This window comes from Acomys russatus, chromosome 4 (genome assembly GCF_903995435.1).
Source record: "Acomys russatus chromosome 4, mAcoRus1.1, whole genome shotgun sequence".
Taxonomy (NCBI): domain Eukaryota; kingdom Metazoa; phylum Chordata; class Mammalia; order Rodentia; family Muridae; genus Acomys; species Acomys russatus.
This window is the reverse complement of record NC_067140.1, coordinates 49,179,688-49,204,704: the sequence shown is the minus strand read 5'-3', so window position 1 is coordinate 49,204,704 and position 25,017 is coordinate 49,179,688. Positions and strand designations below refer to the sequence as shown.

The window sequence follows — 25,017 nt, the reverse complement described above, 5'->3', positions numbered from 1 at the left end:
GGTTTCTCACAAAGCTGGAAAACTCTTACTGTAAGTTCAGCAGCCATATTCCTTGTGTTTACTCAAATTATTTGACAGCGTACACCATATAAAAACCTGTATATTTATGTCATTATATATACTCCATAAGAACCTGATTTTTATATCATGTTAGTCATCATTCACAAAGCTTAAAGCAACCAAGCTGCCCTTCAACAAGTCAGTTGATAAACTATAGTAAGTCCAAGAAATGGGATATTACTCAGTGCTAAAAAGAACTATCAAGCCACGAAAAGAAATGGAGAACAAAAATGTGCATTAATAAGTCAGAGAAACCCTTTTATTGTAAGATTCTAGATGTAAGATATTTTGGGAAGCAAAATCCTCGGAGCTAGTAAGATGATTAGTAATTTCCAGAAGTTGTGATCAAGACGGATGACTACATGGAGCACAGGGAATTTTGGGGACAATGAAAACAATGCTGTATCATCTATGATGGTAATGCTATGTCACTGTTCATTTGTCCAAACCCATATACTGTCCACCATGGATAATGACCCCCGTTTAAACTTTTGATGTTGCTGGTGGTCACATAGCCCTGTAGGCTTACCAGCTGTAGCCAATGTAATGCCCTCATGGAGACATTGGCAATAGACAATGGATGAGACCGTGCAAGTGGGCAGATAAGGGAGCAATAAGAACTCTCTGTGCCTTCCTCTCAGTCTTTTTGTGACACTAAAACTGCTAAGAATAAAGTTTAAAATGTGTACAGGACAATCTAACACGTTTCAAATATAAAAGCTGGCATAAAAGATGGTTTAGCAAAGTTAACCCATGTTCTCTGACTTTGTAACCTTCTAAAGCCTAGAGGCTTCACTGCCAAATACTGTTTGCCTGACACAAGGGCAGGGTCAAAAGTTTACGTAGACCCAAGGCTCAAAGTGGGCTTTCTTTCTGATACACGTGTTCTGCACAGTCTTATGTCAACTTAACCCAATCTAGAGTTACCCGAAAAGAAGAAACCTCAATTAAGAAAATGCTTCGGTAAGATAAAACTGTAGGACATTTTTTAAATCAGTGATTGATGGGATGGCCTAGCCCATTGTGGCTGCTGCCATCCCTGGGTTTGTGGTCCTGGGTTCTATAAGAAAGCAGGCTGAGCAAGCCATGGGAAGCAGCCAGTAAGCAGCATCCTTCCGTGGCCTCTGCGTCATCTCTTGCCTCTAGGTTCTTCCCTGTTGAGTTCTTATCCTGACTTCCTTCGATGACAAATAAGCAGCAATATGAAAGTGTAAGCCAAACAAAACAAAACAAAACAACAAAAAACACCTTTTCCCCCACCACTTGATTTTTGGTTATTGTGTTTTACTGCAGCACTAGAAACCCTAAGACAGTCCCCCTTCCAAAATCGTATGCTGCACACTGACTCATTAGTTCCTGGATTGCTATCACTGGTAGAAAATTAAGCTAAATAAAGCAGTCGTGGTCCTGCAAGATAGACAAAGCTTTCCGGACACACTGATCCACTGAGATTTTGGAGGTTGAGATTCTCTGCTTCGCTGCCTTGAAGGGAAGAATTCTGGCCTCGTTACTTACTGATGTGGGTCTCAACACCTTGCTTCAGTGGAGGCAACAGGACTAAGCAATAGCTTCACTGGAGAGCAAATGCTCTCTGTCAGCAGCAATGCCTACCTGTGTGAAGAGCTGCTCCTATCCTTGGTCTAGCTCTAGCTAGATCTGAACTCAGATCAGAGCCACATCAAGGAGGGAGCCCGGTGTCTTGGCATTAGCTCTTGCCAAATAGAAAATCCAGGTTTATGTGACTGGTTAGAACTTGATATATCCTTAAAAATAAACCAGAATTTGGGAAAAGCAGAAATTTACATAGAACCGGAAATAAGGCTCCACATCCTGTTTCTATAGTCTAGGGGGCAGTGCTCTTCTCTTCTCCCAACTTAAGCTCCAGATATAACAAACAGACTGATCATAACTGGGTATTTTATTGTTCATTTTTAATAAGTCAGTGTCTTTGTTAGGGTTCTGTTGCTATGATGAAGCACCATGACCAAAAAGCAAGTTGGAGAGGAAAGGGTTTATTTGGCTTACACTTCCACATTGCTGTTTAGCATTGAAGGAAGTCAGGACAGGAACAGCGCAGAAACCTGGAGGCAGGAGCTGGTGCTTCCTGGACTGTTCCAATGGCTTGCTCAGCCTGCTGTCCTATAGAACCCAGGACCACGGCCCAGGGTGACCCCACCCACAGTGGTCTGAGGCTTTCCACATTGATCCCTAGTGAAGAAAATTCCCCCACAGGCATACCCACAGCCCATCTTATGGAGACATTTTCTCAACTGAGGCTCCTCTCTGACAGGTAATGCTAGATTGTGTCAAGTTGGCATAAATTATCCAGGACAGTCAGTCAACAACAGGGTCACAGGTTTATTGCCTTCCTTTATTCAAGGAAAGGTTGTGAAATGGGTAAGTTTGGTTCCTCTTCACCTGTGCTCACCCTCCTTGCTGAAGGTGCTTTGATGGGTTCTCCTGTATGGCTCCTCTACCACCGAGGCTACTGCTCTTGCCTCCGTACCTCCTTACGTATCTATGAAAGGAGGGCAAAGATTCATGAACTGAAATTTTATAGCATAGTCATACGTATATATATGTGTGTGTGTACATATGTGTGTGCATACATGTGTGTGGGTGGGTATGCATGCGTGCACATGTGTGCATAGTGTATGCATGAGTGTGTGCATACATGTGGGGGGTATGTGTGCATGCATGTGTGCTTGGGTGTGTGTGCATACATGTGGATGTGCATACATGTGGGGGGGTAGGTGTGCATGTGTGTGCATATGTGTGTGCGTGGGTATGTGTGCATGTGTGTGTGTGTGTGTGTGTGTATGTGTGTGTTTCATGCTTTGGAGAGAATCGATAGGTACCTCTTGTCTTTAGTTTGGTATCCAAATAATACAATTTAGTCCCTCTGATTTCTCATTTCTCTGTCTCAGAATTTACTTAAACCAAATACCACAGTCATGAACTCTATAATTTAATAAGTCTTTGATTAATCTTTAATTAATTACTGTGTTTGTCGTGCCCAGAGTTGTTCTTAGAACAAATAGCCCAAATAGCTCCAATAGTGTGAAATTCCTGGGCCAGATTGTAACAAGGAAGACTTTAGGGTTGCCTTCAGATCATACCAGTAGGTGGCCTCAGATCCCACCTCTGCAGATGATCAATTTTATCTTCTCTCTTTACAGCTACATACTGAGACCCTGTCTTTTAGAAAAGAAAAGAAGGAAGGAAGGAAGGGAGGGAGGGAGGGAGGGAGGGAGGGAGGAAGGAAAGGAGGAAGGAAGGAAAGTGAAAATCTTTAGTTCTTAGAAGTCCTTAGAGATGGCTATAAAGCCAGCACGTTCCCTTTCTGTTCTGTACTTTGCACATGATCACTGAATATATTTTCAATGCACACAGGCCCCAGACCATGTTGATGCATAGTAGTTGGAATTTAACTGTCCCAACTCATTAACACCTTTTTATAATTTAAATATATTCTATTTTTAAATGGAAGACTTTGCCATTCACTATCATTTATCCAAGATCTTTGGTTTAAGGTTTTGCCCTAATTTATGCTTCTTTTTAAACTTTATATTTTATTATTATGTGTAAATGGAGTGTGTATGTGTGTGTGTGTGTGTGTATGTGTGTGTGTGTATGTGTGTGTGTGTTCATTGCTGTGCTACAGGGCACATATTGTGACCAGCTTTCTTGAGTTGATTTTCTCCTTCCACTCTGAAATGGGAAAGGGATCAAATTCAGGTTTGTGCACCAGGCACTCCTACCCACTGAGCCCTCTTGCTGTTGTTACAATATATAAATATAGAGAGATGACATACAACAGATCTGGCATGAAGAGATTTATTTGGGGGAAGGGAGGGAGAGAGGAGTTGGGGCCATGAAGGCAGAGAGACAGTGGGAGAGCAACCAGGAGAGAGCAGGAAAGAGAGAGAGAGGGTGGGGGAGGTGCCCCAGACACAGGAAGGGGGAAGGGAAACTGAGGCAGATAGGCTGGTCCTTTATATCTAGTGCACAAATGAAGCACATCTGGCACACACCTGGCAGTGGCAAGCGATGACATCAGAGGTTGCTATGCAACCTAGAAGTGGACTAGTGGGAGTGCATAGCATTATAGCTGGCCCTAACATATGCTTCTTCTATTCATTTTTTTTTCTCCCCTTTTTTTTTTCTTCCTTCCTCTTTCCACCACTTGGTGTTTACTTTGCCCCATCTTTCTTTTTGTTGCTCCATACTGCAGTCACTTGAGACCTTCCATGTTACAGCAACTCCTACGCCGCCTGGTTTTTGATGTGCCACAGCTCAGCGAGTACTGCAAAATGCCTCTTAAGGTAAGCACCATGTCACCATAGAAGTGCTGGGGGCTGCACAAGAGTGTACACAATTAGGGAAGGAAAATGCATGTTCGATTTTGACAGCTTAGCAAGTTGCAATCCACAAAACCAATCTAAAGCTTGAATGTTCAATCTCAAAAGCACGGGCTTCTTGTTGTTGTTACCTGCTGTGGTTTATCTTGAGTTGCCGTCCACAATTTGATTTTTAATCAGAGATTACTAAGGAGACTTGGATGTTATGGTTTTTTATTGTAACTATGCTTTAAGAATATTTTGCACCTAAAAATTTTTTTTGAAATCCCTGTGGTTTTTCTTTTTGCTTTAAAAACAAAAGTATTTCTTCTTTTACTATTTTCTGAGTACCAGTGTTCTGTCTGCATGTATAGCTGGACAACACATGCATGCAGTACCAGCAGAGGCCAGAAGAGGGTGTCAGATTCCCTGGGAATGAAGTTATACATGTTTGTGAGCCTTCATGTACATGGCAGTAATTAAACCAAAATCTTCTGGAAGAGCAACCAGTGCTTTTAACTGCTGAGCCACTGCTCCAGCCTTCCCTATGGTCTTCCACTACATTGTTTTGTAGCTTTTCCCTCTTGCAACAGATGCTTCTTATTTCTTTCTTTTATTTTTTTTTTCTTTTTCTTTTTTTAACCTATGTATTAATAAAAAGAACACAGAACTTCTCCTATTATAGTCCCAGATCACCTAGTCCTGGGTGATGTCAGAGTTAGTGGCTACCACCGACCAACCACACTGACAATTTCTTTTTCTATTTTTCTCTTTCTCTTATTTTTGAAATAGTTGAAGCAGGAATTCAAGGGACTATATTGGGATAACCAGAACTCTCCATCCCATAACCAGTCAGGAAGCTTTACACAATCACAGAGACACTCAGTCCTCCCAGGACTGTTTTTCATCTAATCTTAACAGTTTCAGGTCTTAATCTCAAAAGGTACTGTTAGGATTCTCCTTCAGTCTGCCTACCTGTGATGTCACTGCCTACCTCCCACTGGGCGTAGCCCTACCCAAGATTATAAAAGGACAACCCTCCCCGCCCCATAAAAGGTACATAGCTGAAAGGCACGGTCTCCTTAGGTTGGCATTCTACAGATCACGGCCGTCAGCTGATGCTGGCTCCTAAGAGGCATGGCTGGTACCACTCAGCAAATTCACTTTGACATTTCACATGAATGGTGAGGGGTTTGCCGCCACCCTTCCCCCGCCCCCCCCCCGCCCCCTTAGACCTGGATCCTTCCGGCTGGTAAGGGGTGTTACTAGTTTGATGCGCCATCTCCTGGCCACCTGTGGAACTGCTTTCACATGATTGAGCTGGACAAGGGCCAGAGACCAACAGCATTAGTCTTCCAACCTACCATGTGCCCACCATCCCCTCTCCAGATCAGCACACCCAAGGATATCCCAGAATCATGTAATCATAAGAAATTACCCCTTTCTGGGGTGACTGACTGGGACCCCTTTCAGAGGGTAACATCTTCTCATTTCAAACAGGGTTGGCTCCCTTCCATCTTTTAGCAACTACCTGGGGGCACAGCAGGAAGCAGGAGAATTAATCAGGCAGATGCCGCTCAGCCTGGAGCTAATTAATGAGAGCTGACCCTTCCCAGAGGGATCTGAAGGGCCTCTTTCTTGACAGCCCACCTCCTTCACATCCTGTTTTCCCCTCAGCTCTTCTCCACACTGTTTTCTTCTCCCCCGCATGTCTCTGGTACCTGCCGCCCCGCCTGATGTGCTGTGCTCCTCGGGCCTGGTGTCCTCCTTTTCTGACACGCCCAGCTCCTGACAAATCATTATGAGCAGTGCTGGAAGTATTACTGTCTGCCTTCGGGATGGGGGAGCTACGGGCTGGCTGTGGAGGAGGAGCTGCACCTCACTGAGAAGCTCTTCTGGGGGATTTTTGACTCCCTCTCCCACAAGGTAATGACAACTTTCTGAGGAAACAGATGTGACCCCAGTGATCCAGGCACAAGGGAACTAGCATCAGTTTGTCTTTACTATGCTCTATGAACTGTGCAAAGGACCTCACAGGCATATTATGTTAATCCTTTAAGGCTCCCTCACAGTTTCCCACCTCACCCCTCCCCCACTGCAAAAAACAAAAACAAAACAAAAAACATGCTCCAGAATAGGAGCTACCTAATCCTCAGAGCTGTTAAGTAACATGCCAGGCTCACTGAGCTAACGCATGGGAGGGCAGCCACCAGAACAAGTTCCCAAAGCCTTCTCGCTTCCAGTTTAAAAGAACTTAGTGTTCTTGTTCTTTTTCTCTGTGAAGTGTTACGGCCTGGTCCATTGCCTGCGTTCGCACACTACTTCCTGATTGTGAATGCTCCCAGATGCCTCACACTCATTCTCCACCATGCTGACTTTTGTCCCCTCAAACTCTAAGATGGAATAAAACCATCCAGTCTTCCTTCCTTCCTTCCTTGCCCTCTCTCCCTCCCTCCTCCCTCCCTCCTCCCTCCCTCCTTCCTTCCTTCCTTCCTTCCTTTGTTCCTTCCTTTCTTCCTTCCTTCCTTCCTTCTACCTACTACCTACCTTTGTCTGGGATTTATGTCACAGCGATGGGTAAAATATCAATGCAGATCTCTACCCACCACTGTAGAGTTTAGAAGAGCTTCAAAGTTCCCTCCACAATCATATGTCGGACCATTTCCCATAACTCTTCTTAGTAGGGGAGTTTATACCCCTTTCTAGCCTAGGATATTCTTTGTATATTCTTGGTATTTATTTGCAATGGCATTGATTCAAACCTTTAAGATTCTTCAACTTAAAGTGAAAGATGACATGAGGGCTTTATAAAGTGTCACTCTACCCTCCGGGAATGCTTTAGTTTCCTGTAGGAAATACTGAAGGTCAACCTGGACAAATGCATGCTTAGTATCTATGCTTCTATTGTGAGCGAATGACTCTGTGGTTTGTCTATTGGAGCATTCTCTCTTTCTCCTCGTAGAAATATGACCTGGATCTTTTCCGAATGGCCCTGCCTTGTCTCAGTGCTATTGCTGGGGCCTTGCCACCAGACTATTTAGATACAAGAATCTCAGCCACATTGGAGAAACAGGTCTCAGTGGATGCAGATGGAAACTTTGACCCCAAACCAATCAACACTGTAAAGTAAGTTCAGAGCCCCCTCTAAACTGTTTCTGTAATCCATACAGTAGCCAATGTCTTTCTTTCAGACTATAGTAGAAGCTTCCGTTTTCCCTTTCCCTTCTACCAGCCCTGTTTATCTTCTCCTTTGACACTACAAGTCACACAAAGTTTAATCTACTCATATATGATTATATACTATATTACTTTATATGCCAGGCTTTGGGGTGGGGTTGGTTTAGTATATGAAAAAGACACACTCATAAAAATAAACGTTGTACGAGACATTGCAAGGCCCACCCTGATAAATGACACGATTAATTCATTGATGAGAGTTTATTGACCAAACTCTTTGCTCTTTTTAAGTCAGGCCTATATAGATATAATAACATCAAAACAACTCCACAGTAACAGCAGAATCTTAGCAAGACCTCGGGGTGAAAGCGGAATGCTGGGGGCCCTTTGAGAGGTTGGATTTGCTCTTTGCCATACTAATGATACTAGATCTTTGGGGTCACCCTATGGTAGAGCCTTAAAATTCCTTCCCGTGAGTATGCATAATCCTTTACCGATGTTCAACAGACCAACAGATATTCTCATTGAACTCCAGGTTCAAATGTGTTTAGACTGGGACAAAATAATTGCTCTGTTAGGTTTTCAGGCGTCTCTCCCCAGTTCCAAGTATGTGCAGAGGGACAGACTGACTTTGTCCCCGGGTGCATTTTAATGAAGAGCACAAAACTCTTCAGAATGAGCTGGGAAATAAACATGACCTCGTATGATCCCCTGGACCTGTGTTTAGTGACCTTGGTTCTCAAATAGGATCCTAAACCCTTCCCAAGACTGTCAGCTCAGCTGAAGTGTAAAATCCATCATTGGGAAATTAAGTGCACATTCCACTGGATGAAGCCTTGGGTGAGGGGAGGTTGAGAAACAGAATATCGGACCTCCTACATGGAAGAGATAAAGGATGTAGTAAAAATGGAAGCTTGGGCAAGAAAAGAAAATAGGCGCTGGGGTTATAGAAAATGTAGGCACACAAAAAGATGATCAGGTAAATTATGTGATGGCTGGTCACGCTACAAATACTGTCGGCGTCACTCTAGCAATTGTATGCCTTGGCGAAGGGGAGACACTCCATAGTGTTTTGAGCGCTCTTGTTGCTTCAAACGCTTGGCATGAGTAAACTGAGTAATGTTTCTTACCAAAACGAAGAAGGCCTGATTGCCAAGACACAGGGTCATAACCAGAACCTACTAATAAGCTCATGAGCCAGATTATCTCCCCAAGGACAATGACACTCTTCCGCTGTCTCCATTGGATGAACCACCTTGAGCTTGCCACGTTGACTCACCGAACTCTAGATTCAAGTTCCAGGGAGAATGAATGTGATCCATCTCGTCATATACCTGACCTCGGTGGCCATGCACCTGACATCAAGTGCAATACAAGAAGCCCATCTGATTCACAGGAAAGATGAAGGATGGATGAGAGCTGCTAGGCAAACAGAAGCGACAGGCATCTACTGTATTTCCAAAATTCCAGTTGAAATGAGTCACTAAATCAAAATGGTAGACAACCAGTATGTTGTAACATCTGACCCTCCAGCTGCGTGGTCTGTTATTCTCAGACCGGAGCTATAGGATAACAAGATTCTCATTGACAGAGACCAGGACTGGCTCTGAAACCTCAGTGGTACTTCAGGAGCCAGGAGAGCCCAGAGAAGCTGGGGAGAAGGCCACCTGTGTGCAGAAAATTCTGCAGAGAAATCCTGTGATGAGACCTGGGTGGGTGCCTGGAACATAACACTGTCCTTGTCACCCCTGCTCAGCAATATAACTGTATCTAAAGTAGCTTAAGTGAGTGATAGCAAATTGCTACATTGACACACCATCTACATGTCTAGCTAAAATACTTATGGGGGCTATAATAATTTCTTTCTCTCAATTCACAGTTTTTCCTTGCCTGAAAAATTGGAATACATTGTCACCAAGTATGCTGAGCATTCTCATGATAAATGGGCCTGTGACAAGGTAGGGATTATCAGCCAATTGACAATTGTCAGAGATGGGGGGTGGGGGGAAACCCAAACACATTGTTGAGTCTGATCCTGGAAATCTGCCTGATTTGTCTAAGTGACAGAGTCCCCATGCCAAAAGCATTCATCATTTCTGGGCAGCAATTTCCCAGGGTTGGTAGAGGTCAGAGAAATAGGCAGCAGCAGCTGCTGGTGCTACATCTGTGGTATCCAGGAAAATGAACAATTCTGGAAGTGTCAATAGCTTTCTTATCATGGCATTGCCTGGAGTGTATGCCCAAGCACGCACTTGTGTGTTTAACATAAATGCCTCATCGGGGTGGGAAGCTTGTTATTTAACTTTTTCTTTTAACTCAGCATTGGAAAAGAATAACTAGAATTGAAGGCCTCACTCCTCTGTTGCTAGAGAGGCTGAATTGTATTCCAGGAAAGCCACACGAGGTCTTCCTTTAGTGAGTGCTGCTAGAACTTCGAGGCTCTCAGTCTGTCTGCTGGTTAAAATTCCTCCCTTCCTGAGGTCAGGCTGCTCAATATATTCAATTGCTGGGTCAAAGGCATGCTGGATTGGAGTGGGCAGCCAGTAAAGGAGGGGCACCGCTGCTCAGCTTGTAGCAGTGGAATGTATTTTCCAGGCAGAGCCATAGAATGTCATCTCCATAGAATATGTGCTCACAGACAAATGGAAACCATGAGCCGCTGTCTCAGCACTGCGGATCAAGGCTTGCTACTTACACTGATGACAACGACCACTGAACTGTAGAATGATTCTAGACCAGGACTGGCAAGCCTCTTCTGTGTAAAGGGCATGAATATAATCAAATAACCTCTAATGAAATGGGTCGTGGACATTTCTAGCCCTGTAGGTCAGACAGCCTCCACAGCAGTGACTCATTCCCACTGTTATAACACAGAAGTAGCCACAGACAAAACAAAACACTGACAACAAAAGAGGACTCATGTACCAATAAAACTTTATTAAAAAAAAAAAAATAGTGAATGGTCAGCTGGACTTGTTTCCTAGAGTAAGCATATGGGTTTTCTATTTTCTTCTCAGTGTGGTCACTTTCCAAACCATGGATTTAGGGATTCATCTCTGTGAAGTCACAGCTGTAGTTAATCCATCTTCCAGTTGTATGGATTTTACCCTCTGACTCTTCATGAAGTTCTGTAGCACTGGGGATCCCCAGCGGCCATCATCTCTGTCCCAGGCCACTGTGATTACCTCGCTGGCCTCCTCATGTGCATTTTATCCCATCTTTTCTTCACACCACAAGCAAGTAATAGTCCCAATATGCATATTTTGTCACATGATATTAGTGTTTCTCCTGTCCAGCCCTTGTCCCATCTTAAAATTCTTTAACAAGTTCTAATTCTTCTTTAAATAAAGATCAAAATCCCCACAAGGCCTATTAGACACTGCTGCATCTGACTCTTAATGAGATTTCTGCCCCTCAGTCACTTCCTGTACTTTTAGACCCTCTGTCACACATTTTACTTGTGCCCAAAACACTTCCCTGACTGAGCAAAGAAGTCACTTGCCATCCCTACCTCATCCTGCAGGTGTCAATCTAATGCAGGTGTCAATCTAATGCAGGAGTCAATCTAAGCACTAATAGGCTGATACTCCCCCAGATTTCTTATATGCAGGTCACCTTAGCACCTTATTCTCTTCCTTCATAGTATTTTAAGATATCTTTATATAAACACATTAATATATTTATAACAGTTCCATACTTGTTCATCTACCCCACTTATCAGTAACATATCTACAGGTGTAGTTATTTGATTAGTATCTGTCCCTGACACCAGCGTGAGGCTTCATTACAGCAAGGACATACACTCACCCTTGCCCACAGGTATTGGTTATTTAACAAAGAGAAGAGAATTTCCCTCTGACCTCAAAACCCTCTTCCCGGGGCTGGGGAGATGATGGCTCAGTATTAAGAGTGCATATTGCTCTTACAGAGGACCTCAATTCAGTTCTAGTACCCACATCAGGCAGCTCACAACTGCCTGTAACCCCAGCTTGGGGGGGAACCCATCACCCTTTTCCGGTTTCTGAGGACACTGGACTCACATGTACAAACTCACATATATACACATAGTTAAAAATTTTAAAGTGACTCAGGTGCAGTGGTGCACACCTGTAATCCCAGCACTCAAGGAGGCAGAGGCAGGCAGATTTCTGTGAATTCAAGGCCAGCCTGGTCTGCAAAGTGAGTCCAGGATAGCCAGGGCTACACAGAGAAACCCTGTCCTGGAAAAAAACCAAATAAACAAATTAATTCATAAATTAATGAATTAAAATACAACTTTTCCTATGGGAGAATTAAATTATCCAGCCACAGTGGAATAGGTTGTACAGTTATGTGATTGGCATGAGCACAGGGTTCGAACACACAGAAGTGCCAAACCCCACAGTTGGTGTCCAGAGATGCTGCCTAGAGTGGTAACACACTTAACAGCCTCCTGTAAAAAGATAGATAGACATTCATCTCAGGGATGAGATGACTTTATGGCAGGCCAAGAGAGGCAAGAAAGAGCTTGTTGGCTTTGGGGAACCACATAGCTGGAACATGGAGTAGGGCAGGGGAGAGGGTGGGAGAGTGAACGTGGAGAGGTTTACAGACTTAGAAGTCATGTGAGAGTTTCCATTTTTCCCATGGTGGCAGGCGACAGTCAGAGATCATAAGGGAACAGAATTCTTCAGCAAGACCATTGTGCCTAACAATCGTAGAGCATGAATCCATAGGTAGGTGACAGATTGGAGGCAGGGAGAGGAGAGTATGTAGGAAGCTAGTGCAGTCAGCTAGGAATGCTCAGTACTAAGAAGGAAGCCAGCCAGAGAGGTGGGCAAAAGAGTAGGCCTAGGAGGAGAGTGGGCCTGGGAGGAGAGTGGGCCTGGGAGGAGAGTGGGCCTGGGAGGCAGAGAGATGTGAGGTATGAGCAGAAGTAAACAAAGACACCCCTTTTAAATAACTAGAAACTGAGCAGGAGCTCAAGACGGGACATGCCCCGGGGTCAAGGAACCCGCAAGAAGGGGCATTTGAAGAAGTAACTGATGGGTTCTCCTTAGACTCTCTACTAAATACAAAAGGTGAGGCTCATGGTGTTTGGGAATTAGGGGTCAGCTCTGCTCTAGAAATACTGATTTGGTCAAATATGAGGCACCAGAGTGCGTGTGAAAGTCATATTCCATTCTCCACTCAACTGTGGTGCCTCATATTTGACCATGTCCCCTGAAGGGGCAGACCTGGTGGCACTCAGAGGAAGGACAGCAGTTTGCCAAGAAGAGACTTGATACCCTATGAGCATATACAGGGGGAGGTAATCCCCCTCAGGAACAGTCATAGGGGAGGGGAATAAGGGGAAAATTGGAGGGAGGGAGGGAAGAATGGGAGGATACAAGGGATGGGATAACCATTGAGATGTAACAAGAATAAATTAATAAAAAAAATACTGATTTGACATCAGTCATCAGAGGTAACTGAAGCCACAGACATAGATAGAGAAGCCAGGAAGTGTGGGTCTCTTGGGAAGGGATAGAAACTTGGGAAACACGCTCATTTGACAAATGGGTAGAGGCAGAGATTGAGAACAGAATGAAGAGCTGGGAGTCTTTGGGCTTTGAGGCTGTGGAATTCAGTGGCTCCTACTTAGCTCTGTACCCACGGTGCCCAAGACGCCTACTGAAGACGGAATCTGCCAGTGGTGTGCTACAGTCTTATGCTACCATGACCCTAAGAAGCATGCACCGCTGTGATTTTGCCAAGCAGATGCTGTTATCTGGCCAGTGGTAGATGTGAGTTTGAGGCAGAGCCTCAAACACTTCCTGTGAGTTTGACATACTGACCTGAGGCACAGTGTTCTCAGTGTTTTTTGAAACAGCCTTCTCAGTGACCCTAAACCTTACAAGCGAAAAAATGAAGAGGACAGTAGCTGGACCAAGAAGGAAGACGGGAGCAGAGGTCAGGATACTGGAGGCACAGGCTTGACAGCCTGAAAGGACCAGTTAGACATTTGCTAAGGGAGTTTTTAATCTCTGTCATGATCCATTATGCTACATGAGAACACAGACAGAGATCTGGGTCGTCTGGCAGGTTCTTTGTCTGAACTGAGAATATTTCCACAGAGTCACAGTGGATGGAAATATGGGATTTCTCTGGATGAAAACGTGAAGACCCACCCACTGATACGGCCTTTCAAGACATTAACAGAGAAGGTAAGAAACAGGATGTGTAACCATGCGGCTATGCTGTGTCGTTCCTTGAGCATTGTAGCAGACAATCCATCTGTCTAACAATCATTAGTATCTTCCGTGAGCTGGCAAACTGTGCTTGTCTCTTCTCAAGTACCAACTCTATTCTTTGGCTCTGAGAAAACATGAGTCAAGAAGCCCCTATTTAGAATTTACAGGTGACCTGAAATGTGTTCATTATGCAACTGGCCTAGGAAGAGGTTTTGTCTAACTTAAGCTGTTGAGACAGGAAGGAGAAATTTCTAGAAAGAGATTTAGAAAGAAGAGAATTCTGATATGTAGTGTGAGAATAAAAGGTCCCCATGGAAGTAGATATAGATCACTTTTTTTCTTTTGTTTTTTTTCTTTCTTTCTTTCTTAAAATTAAGTAGTATGGTTCCCCTCAACTTTGAATTCTGGTTTTACAATCAGTAAACATTTTTTGTAAGCTTAAATTTAGTATCATATGTAAGAAATTATATATATATATATATATATATATATATATATATATAATTAAGTTTTGGCCATTCATGAAATTGGACATACATCAAAAGAATTCTAATTCCAATAAATTCAGTTTCCCAAGATCAAGACAGAGCTTAGTATAATTGCATTTTGACAATGTCCCATCTTAAACATAGGACGCAATGAATTTTTTCCTGGTATTTCATTTCTTTATAAAGTGTAAATAATGTTGTTAATAATATTGGTTCATTTCCCCTAGTAAAAGAGACTGTAGGCGTAGGATTATATATATATATATATATATATATATATATATATATATATATATATATATATATATATATCAAAAAGGTTGTGTGTTGCACACAAGATGCTTCAAATGACATTTGGACCTTGTGAGGAAAGGATGAGCAAATCATCTCCTCAGTGTGCTGTGGAGAGATGGATAGCGTGTGTTCTGCACGGCTCTTTTATGTAAACTTCCTCTAGGAGAAAGAAATTTATCGCTGGCCTGCCAGAGAGTCCCTGAAAACCATGCTGGCTGTGGGCTGGACGGTGGAAAGGACCAAAGAAGGAGAAGCTTTAGTTCAACAAAGAGAGAATGAGAAACTTCGATGTGTGTCCCAGAGCAATCAGGTATGACAGCCAACACTTGGGTGTGATGATGGGACCACCTAAGATGAACAGTGAGGAGGAATGGGGCAGCCATGTGTTTGTGAAGGCTGATGGGAAGAAGGAAAACAATGGCAAACCTAGTAACTGCCTCTTTTCTCCTAGGGCAACAGCTATAGCCCTGCTCCCCTAGATCTCTCAAATGTTATGCTGTCCAGGGAGCTCCAGGTCAGTACCAACCTAGATGCAGAACATCAGTGCTTTCTATGCATTTCCAGTACAGTGCATGCTACTCTCTGAAAGAGTTAAAGGATAAAAACAGAGAATGTGCCTAGAACATTCTACTGTGCCGATATCAAACCTGAAGAGGGCTGTGTTGTGCCAAGGCTGTGGGGAAAACACCAGAGAATTAACCAGTCATCTAAGAAGGGGAGACTGTGCTTCTCAGAGTGCCATAAAGGGTGATGACTTAGTAAAAGGAAGAGCTATCAGCAATGTCTTCATGTCAAACTCCCTAAAGAAAAGAAAAGAAAATTGGTGAAACATAGCGCCTGGGTAGAAATGCTTGCCTGGTCCTTATTAATCTCATAAGCCATAAGGACACCCTGCATGTGCGGCAGGAGATACGCTGTTTCCCCACAATGGTGCAGGAAAGCAACCATTGTAGGGTTCATAGCTATATAGCCCAAAAGATGCAACTAAAAGCTTTGAGGTGCTTCCCTGCACTCCCTCCTTCCTGAATATACAGATGCCTGTGGCCTCTGCTCTAGCCTGGGGAAGATGCCAATACACCAGCCCCTTGGGCCTTTAAGGAACTTTCGTTCCAAAGTACATCCTTTGCTCTTGGTCGAAGCTGAAAGAGCCTTACAGAATGACTCATTCTATTTTGTAACCTCAACGACAGTAGCTTCCAGCAATGTGTGCGGTTTTTTTTAAGTTTGTTTATTTTTTTATTTATTCATTTTACATCCTCATTGTAGCCATCTCCCTCTTCTCCCGGTCTCACACTGAGGTGTGATTTTTTTTTTTTTTTAAGTTGGTTGAGGCAAAGGTTTTCATAGATTCTTGACTTTGCCTTGACTTCACCTGCCCAGCTCCCTATCTTGTGAGAGAGTATGATACTAAGATCAATGAGGTGCTGGTGATGTGCCGCTTTGGCTGGAATTGTGTGTTTCTCATGAGTGCACTCAACTCTCAGGATAATGCGCTGCAAAGGAAGGGCAGAATCTGAAATCACTTTCTATTGTATGGGATGATATAAAGCTAATGAGGTGTGTCACACAGACTAATTAATAATGGTAGACCTCTGGCAGCAAATGGGTAGCAGCTGGTGGAGCTGCTCAGAACCTGGAAGATATCAAGCCATTATTCTTGCTTGCGTTCTCTCTAACTTATGTCTCTGGGGTGGGGCACAGGGCATGGTGGAGGTGGTGGCTGAGAACTATCACAATATCTGGGCCAAGAAGAAGAAACTGGAGCTGGAGAGCAAAGGTGAGCTTGCTTCACAGCATCCCGAGGGAAAAGCGAACTGAGAGTGTGGGAGCTATGTTTTCCCCGAAGTACAAAGGAAGGCACAGTTTGTGTTTATCTCTCATCTGACTCTAGGTGGTGGCAGTCACCCTCTTTTGGTACCATATGACACCTTGACTGCCAAGGAAAAGTTCAGAGATAGAGAGAAAGCCCAGGACCTATTCAAATTCCTCCAGGTGAATGGCATTATAGTTTCTAGGTAAGTCATCTTCCATGTGATGTAAGTGGGGCAGAGGAGGTGATGGGAGCTTAATCTCAATCACCATTGGGAATTTAATCATTCACCTACAGAAACCATTAGATTAAAGACAGTGCTTGAAACTTTTGAAGAGGATATAAAGAATGCATGTGTATGTATTCACAAACATTATGTTTTAAGTCAAAGCTTTTTCTTGGTATATTACTCCAGCATTTGGAGTTATAAACCACATTCATCGTACACCCATGAAGCTTTAAAATTTAGCTGCCTTTAAAGAGAAATGAGGATTTGAGGCACAAGCAAAACGATGTTTGGTATGCTAGATTATTTTTTAGATTTTTTTTCCCCTGTCCCTTTTAGATATCTTAGCCTTAATTCAAAACTATACCTATAAACTTTCAGCTGACAATCTTTGCAAAATAGCCACTTGGTTTTCACAGAACCAACAGCTCTCTCACACTTTGATCTGATTGTTTTGTATTTTTTTTAAACTTCATAAATAATAAGAGCAACAAGCATAGACAACAGACACAGCTTTTGAACCACAGGAATTGATTCCTCTGCAGCTAAAACCCCCCTGGGTCCTAAGACATTTTATCATATATTGATGAATGTTTTCTATGAAGTTGGCTTGAACTGCTTAACTCTTAAAGGAATTTGCTTACTCACCAATCAGATGTCTATGGAGAGCTATGTATAGCATTGTGCTTGCTAACTTTTTTGTAAGATGAAAAACAACGTAGTGATCCTTCTCCTCTTCAAATAAATGGTTGCCAAGAAAGCTATCTCGCTTTTTAACAGATTTCTGCTTGTTAATGCAAAATAAATAACAACTATACAAATATTTCTATTGTAGCTCATATGAAGAAACTTATTTGCCACATTGTAGGAAAGGTCACGCTCCAAGAGACAGCCTCCAGGGGAGCATTTGAGAAAGACACCCTGCCCTGCTTTAATCCTCTTTTTAACACTGAGAAGAATTCTGAGTGTACTTTGCTGATAAAATTCCTTGCTCAAAGGGGAAGGGGGGCAGCAGAGCCCAAATGGCTGGGTTATATAGGGAAGAGCCTCTAGGGAAAGGGCAGCCTACCCTGGGCTAGAGAGTTTGGGGTAGAGGGCAGGGTATGCCAAATGTACCCCGTAACAGGTAGGGACTGAGAAATGCTGGGAAAACCTGGAGGCCAAGTCTGCTCTGATATGTTAAATAGGTATATCTCAGCCCTTGGTCCCATGTTTGACACCTAACAATAACATATTGCTTTTATCATTCCACATAATTTATATTTTGCTCGTGTCTCTTTATTTCGCGCATACAGATCAAACCTATGAGCAATACTTGTCATCCTCTCTGACTTACCTGCACCTCAATATTTTTTAGTAGTAATTGTAAAGATCTTTCTGGAGACTGTGCAAAGAAATTGCTTTAGCAAAAGTGTTGCATGCTCACACAGTCAGATCCAAGTGCAAGAGTAGATCAGTCATATGATGAGCCATGGCACTAAGCCAGAACAACAGCCACCACTGAAAACTAAATTCAAGATGGGGGGGGGGGGGGTTATGGGTGATATACCAAAGTCATATCCTTTTCTCTGCTACTTCTGGGGTTCATCTCTGTCCAATCTAGAGGTGTGAAGGACATGGAGCTGGATGCCTCCTCTATGGAGAAGAGATTTGCCTACAAGTTTTTGAAGAAGATCCTGAAATATGTTGACTCTGCTCAAGAGTTTATTGCTCACTTGGGTAAGTATAGCTGCGAAAATGACAGGAAAGAATTTAGTGTTCCTTTAGAGAGAATGATCTAATTAGGAATGATCTTCTTATGTCACCGTTGTTCATGATTCACTGAGACATATGATTTGGCTGGAAAACAGTGGCTGAGATTCCCTCGTACCTAAAAACATTAGCTTGGTTTCTTGGCTTCTTTGCTGGATTTGACCAGCTCTTTTGTTGTTTTGGTTTGGTTTTGGTTTTGGTTTTTTGTTTTTTGTTTGTTTGTTTTTTGTTGTTGTTGTTTTGCTTTGGTTGGTTTGGTTTGGTTTGGTGTTTTGGTTTTTCAAGATAAGGTTTCTTCTCCGTGTAGCCTTGGCTTTCCTAGATTCCCTTTGTATATCAGGTTGGCCTCTAACTCACAGTGATCCACCTACCTCTGCTTCCTGAGTACTAGGATTAAAGGCACGAGTCACCACGCCCAGCTGTTTTGTTGTTTTGTTTTGTTTTGTTTTTTAAAGCAATTCATCCTAGTCCCATGCTTTGTGACTATGGACATTGCTGAGGCTGCTTCAGAAAAGGGTGTAGGGAAACAGCTGTGAGAGAATTGGCACACCCAACCAGTACAGTCACAAAGTGCTCTGTAAGATGTTAATTCGCAAAAGCAACTAGGCTTGCTCCTTGGCTTTTAAAGAACTGCTCTGCTTCTAAAAATACTGCGATTGCTTATTTTGTTTGTTTGTTTGCTCTGAACAAAGTATGTTATCCCTGTCTTTGTAGAAGCCATTGTCAGCAGTGGGAAAACGGAAAAGTCTCCCCATGATCAGGAGATCAAATTCTTTGCCAAAGTAAGTTTTCTCCTTTGCTCAGGATGTTTACCGCTGGGAGTATGATTTAAAGAGGTCCACTGAGGAGATTTCAACCTCCAAAAGCTTCAGTGAGGTGGAGGTGTATTTCCCTGTTGCAGAACAGACCCAGTGTGGATAGGAGCATCAAGGAAGTATGCAGCCTGCTCAGCTCCACACCATAGCCTAGGGGCTTGGGATCCTCCTCCTTTCTTCTGCACCATCCCTAACAACATGCTTCATGTCACTGTGGTCCAAACTAAATCAACTGTATCACATCTTGTAGGAAAGGGATGTGTAAAGGAAAAGGCATGAGAGAGAAGGCTGGTGCTTTTCTGGAGCTCTAACCTAGTGCCACAAGTAAACCATTTTCTCTTACTCTAGCTATGAGGGAAACCGGATAAGGTATTCCCCAGCTCAGTGGTTCTGTGTCCCACTAAAATCAGCTGTCTGTTCTGTCACTGAAAAGGAAAGAATGCACTTGGGTACCAATGAATGTTGTCCATATAAACCTTCTCAGAGGACCAAATGCCTTTCAATGTCTGTGCCCTGATAGGCAGACACAGACTATTAAGGGAAGGGCTCAGCCATGTCTTGAGGTGAACCTATGATGCAATGGCCAAGAAGGCAGCCTGAGTTCCCCAACTATTGTCTTTAAATCAGATCCTCATGCAAATTTATTTGTGTCTTTTCCTTTGTTATAAGCACTTAAGATAATCATCATCATCATCATCATCATCATCATCATCATCATCATCACCCAAAGTGAGACCCAAAATAGAATTTCCTGAAAATCCACAGTTAACATTGAGAGGCCTTTGCTCACCAAGAATAAATTCTTTAAAAGGAACTGTCAGATAGACTTGGATCAGATACATTAAGAGTAATATTTGAGGGGCTGGAGAGGTGGCTTGGTGACTGCTCTTCTAGAGGACCTGGATTCAAGTCCCAGCAACCACACGGCAGCCCACACCAGTCTGTAACTCTATGATCTGACACCCTCACCCAGACATACATGCAAGCAGAACGCCAATGCACATAAAATAAAAATAAATTTAAAAAATTTTTTTTAAAGAATGATGTTTGCTGGTTTCCAGGTTCTCCTGCCACTGGTTGACCAGTACTTCACCAACCACCGCCTTTACTTCCTGTCATCTCCTCTGAAGCCACTTAGCAGCAGTGGGTATGCTTCCCATAAGGAGAAAGAAATGGTGGCCAGGTGAGTCTGTGGAATTGAGAGAAGGCTACTGTGTTGGCCAGTTTTGAGTAGTTACAACAAGATGCTTGAGATAAGCAAAGCCAAAGGGTTCATTTAGCTCACAGTTCTGAGGTTTCAAGTCCAGGATGAGTAGACACCTTTCTTTCATCCCGTGGTAGGGGGTCCAGAGGGCAGTAATGGGGACTCACTGTGAGGCAAGGGGCTGAAATCATGGCTAGAAGGTATAAATGGCAGAATCCTAAGATCTCCAGAAGGGCATGTCCTATTGATCTGAAAACCCCACACTCAAATCCATCCTCTGAGCATCCCTAACCACCCAGTAGTAACACCCTAGAGATAAGCTTCTAATACATGAGAGGGGGTTGGGGGGACGGGGACTTGTTCAAACCATCATTCTCAATGCTAATGTGGCTTATGTAAGACACCAGTGACGTGGGGACAAGTTCTTTATAGAAATGATGCCTGACATGATGATTAGAATTCAGAGTCTTGATTACCATCTTGGTTTTTTTTTAATAAAAAAATGTTTGTTTTTGTTTTTGTTTTTTTGTGGGGAGATGTTTTTCAAGACAACATCTCTCTGTGTAGCCTTGGATGTCCTAGAATTCACTCTGTAGACCAGGCTGGGCTTGAACTCATAGATATCTGCCTGCCTCTGCCTCTGCCTCTGCCTCTGCCTCTGCCTCTGCCTCCTAAGTGCTGGGATCAAAGTGTGCACCACCGCCCAACTTGATTAGAATTTGTTTGTCTTTGTGTACATCTTGGTAATTTCAGGAGCTAATAGAACTGCACTGTTTCGAGTATTCATGGAGCTTGGTAAATATATACATTACACAGGTCAATTACCCTGAAATATTGTTGAGAAGGCCAAGATTCTTCTGAAGCCTGGGGAAATTAAGCACACAACATCGAAGCACACACTGCTTTTCAGTTGCCTCCTCATCAAGTTTGCAAGATTAAAATTCCTAAAACTCAGATCTTCCAAGTCCTAGTGGGAATAATCTGAGATTTGAAAGCTGGACCTCCATAAACCGACCTAAATGTTTGTTCATCAGTGCTGGCCTCGGAGCTGAAGGGGTGACTCACTGGCTAAGGGTGCTTGCTGCTCAAGCGTGGGTAACTGAGCTTGGATCTCAGCACCCAAATGAAAAGCTGAGTGTGGCTGCTTGTGCACCTGTAACTCCAGTGCTACAGGGGCTAAGATAGGAGAATCACTGGACTATGCTGGCCAGCAGCCTAGCTTCACATTCAGTGGAAGACACTGTCACTAACAGAATAAGGCAGAGAGTGAAAGAATACCAGATATCATGTCCTGATAGCTAGATGGACAGGCAAATGTGCACAAGCACACACACACACACACACACACACGCACACACACACACACACACACACACGCACACACACACACACATACACACACACACATACACACACACGCACACACACACACACACACACACACACACACACACACACACACACACACACACACACACACACACACACACACACACACACACACACACACACACACACACACACATGCATACCAGCCTACCATTCCTCTAGGCATAAAGTAGGGGTACCTTAACAGACCTTAACATAGAGGGAGCTTTATAATGAGGCTGAGAGGTGCTAGCTCACATGCCTCAGGTTCCGTTTGATCAACAAAAGGCCAACTGTGGATTAGACTTCTAAATAGCAAAGATCTAAAGGGGATAGTGAAAGCCTAAATGCTCTCCATTGACAGTGAATGCAAATGCACATCATACTGAATAAGAGCTCAGCTACTAACGATCAGACTCTGTGGAAATATATTCAGCTTGAAGATTTGCCTAACATAAAACCCTCTATGTGGACAAGCACTGAAATTAATTTTTCATATGCAAGAGTTACTGCCCATATGGGTACGAATGGTTGTGAAACCTCACAATGTGTCAAATTCAAAGTACTACCCGTGTCTTACAGTCTTCATTGTACAAAACAGGACTCTGAGGTGCATTTAGCTTTACTCTGGTAGCCAAAGTGTCACAGGTGGTTAAGACTGAGAATGGAGCCCTCATCACATTGTATGCCACTTCTGTACTGTGATCACTTAGATCAAGACAGAAGGCGGCCGGTGCTGCCAAAACAGCATACTTTGGAATGAGGCACTGATCCTAGGATCTTAAGCCTTAGGTTCAACTAGTGTGTTCTGTAAGAGCTAGGGAAATGGGGTGGGGGAGACATGCAAGACACTCAGATAATCCAGCAGCGGGCAGGTGCATCTGTTTTCTTCATCTGTTGATCTTAGACTATTAATTCATGGAAATGTAACATTTGTTCAACCAGGCACCATTTGTCATGGATGGAATACAACTCAGAGCTGATCAGCCTTGCAAATAGCTTCCAAATCCATCCGTGAGCTAGTGTCTCCCACAGAAGCAGTTGTGTTTGCATTGCATGTGTTTTCCCTAGCAGACTCTTCTTCTTTCCTCCATTTCTTTTACTCTTCTTTTCCTGTGGTTTTTGTCTGTTTTTTTGTTTTGCTTAAGGGACTGGAGGAGTTGTTTATTTGCTCATTTGTTTTTGACACAGGCTCTCACTGTGTAGTTCTGGCTAGCCTAGAATTCACTATGTAAGTCAGATAGGCCCCCAGACTCACAAAAATCTGCCTCCAAAATGCTAGGATTAAAGGTTAAATGTCCAGCTCCTCCCTCTCTCTCTGTGTCTCTGTCTCTGTCTCTGTCTCTGTCTCTGTCTGTCTCTCTCTCTCTCTCTCTCTCTCTCTCTCTCTCTCTGGTCTAAAACTAGAAAATCTCTTGTCTTAGCTCCTGCTCTGATGCCCATCATATTCCTCTTTACTGAAGCCTTCATTCTTAGTCCACCTCATCTTTTTTTTAATTTATTTTTAATTTTATTAATTTATTCAGATTACAACTCTATTGTTATCCCATCACTTGTATCCTTCCATTCCTCCCTCCCTCCTACTTTCACCCTATTCCCCTCCCCTAGGTCTAAGACCAAGGGGGACCTCTTCTCCCACTATATGGTCATAGGCTATCAAGTCTCATCTTGGTAGCCTGATTATTCTTTCTTTGAGTGCCACTAGGCCTCACCACCAAGGGGAGGTGGTCAAATTTGGAGCATGAGAGTTCATGTCAAAGTCAGTCTCCGCTCTCCACATAACTGTGGAGAATGTGCTGTCCATTGGGTAGATCAGAGTAGGGGTTCGATGTTTACTACTTGTATTGTCCTTGGTTAGTGCAATAGTTTGAGCAGACCCCCCTGGGCCCAAATCCACCCATCACAATGTTCTTCTTGTAGGTTTCTAGGACCCTCTGGGTCCTTCTCTTTCCCCATCTCCTATATTTCTCTTACCTAGAGTCTCAGTAGGATGTCCTCACATCTATCCCAATCTCCTGGTAAGTGAAGACTTTTGTGAGACGTGCCTTTTGGGCTAGTGCCCAGTTATAAGTGAGTATACACCATGTGAGTCTTTCTGCTTCTGGGTTAACTCACTCAGTATGATCATTTCTAGTACCATCCATTTGTCCATAAATTTTGGGATTTCCTTGTTTTTAATAGCTGAGTAGTATTCCGTAGTGTAAATGTACCACAGTTTCTTTATCTATTCTTCTACTGAGGGACACTTAGGCTGTTTCCAGGTTCTGGCTACTATGAATAAGGCTACTATGAACATGGCTGAGTATACGTCCTTATTGTGTGATGGAGCACCTTCTGGGTATATTCTAAGGAGTAGAACAGCTGGGTCTTGAGGAAGCCCTATTCCCAGTTTTCTGAGAAAGCGCCAGATAGATTTCCAAAGTGGTTGTACAAGTTTGCATTCCCACCAGCAATGAAGGAGTGTTCCTCTTTCTCCACATCCTTGCCAGCATGTGGTGTCACTTGAATTTTTGATCTTAGCCATTCTAATGGGTGTAAGATGGAATCTCAGAGTTGTTTTGATTTGCATTTCTCTGATGACTAAAGACATTGAGTGTTAAGTGTTTCTCAGCCATTCGATATTCCTCTGTTGAGAATTCTCTGTTTAGTTCTGAGCCCCATTTCTCAACTGGCTTATTTAGTTTGGTGGTGTTTAATTTCTTTAGTTCTTTATGTATTTTGGATATTAAACCTTTGTCAGATGTAGGGTTGGTGAAGATCTTTTCCCAGTCTGTAGGCTGTTGCTTTGTTCTGTTGACAGTGACTCCCATCTACCTCATCTTTAATCTGATGCTTTCTCTTTTAAAATAATTTCATTTTATCTCTTTATCTCCTTTTTTTTTTTTTTTTTTTTTTTTTTTTGGGATAGGGCCTCTCTCTATAGCCTGAATGTCCTGGCTAATAAATGCTTGTGTCACCATGCCAGTCTTTATCATTTTTAAGCTCTGAGCTCCTGGGAACTCTAGCCCTTCATTGTTTTGGAGCAAAGGTAATTAATTGTCTTAGGGTTTTAATTGTTATGATAAAACATCATGACCCAAAGCAACTTGGAGAGGAAAGGACCTACTCCCTTCTACAATTCCAGGTAACATTCCAGCCATCATCCAGGAAGTCAGGACAAGAATTCAAGGCAGGAGCCTGGAGGCAGGAACTGAAGGTCATGGAGGAGTGCTGCTTTTGGCTTACTCCTTATGGCTTGCTCAGCCTGCTTTCTTTTTTTGTTCGTTTGTTT

The 25,017-nt window shown here is 43.2% G+C and overlaps 1 protein-coding gene across 1 annotated transcript in view; it reads left to right on the top strand.

Moving 5' to 3' along the window:
* The window catches only part of Ryr3 (ryanodine receptor 3), a 532,014-nt gene that overhangs the window by 403,358 nt on the left and 103,639 nt on the right, over nt 1-25,017 (top strand). Inside the window, 12 exon segments of the mRNA XM_051144331.1 lie at nt 4,295-4,385; nt 6,186-6,326; nt 7,363-7,526; nt 9,457-9,535; nt 13,673-13,762; nt 14,735-14,881; nt 15,023-15,085; nt 16,273-16,348; nt 16,463-16,586; nt 18,211-18,326; nt 19,074-19,141; nt 20,236-20,357. Of these exon segments, the coding sequence (XP_051000288.1) occupies nt 4,295-4,385; nt 6,186-6,326; nt 7,363-7,526; nt 9,457-9,535; nt 13,673-13,762; nt 14,735-14,881; nt 15,023-15,085; nt 16,273-16,348; nt 16,463-16,586; nt 18,211-18,326; nt 19,074-19,141; nt 20,236-20,357 (1,281 nt within the window).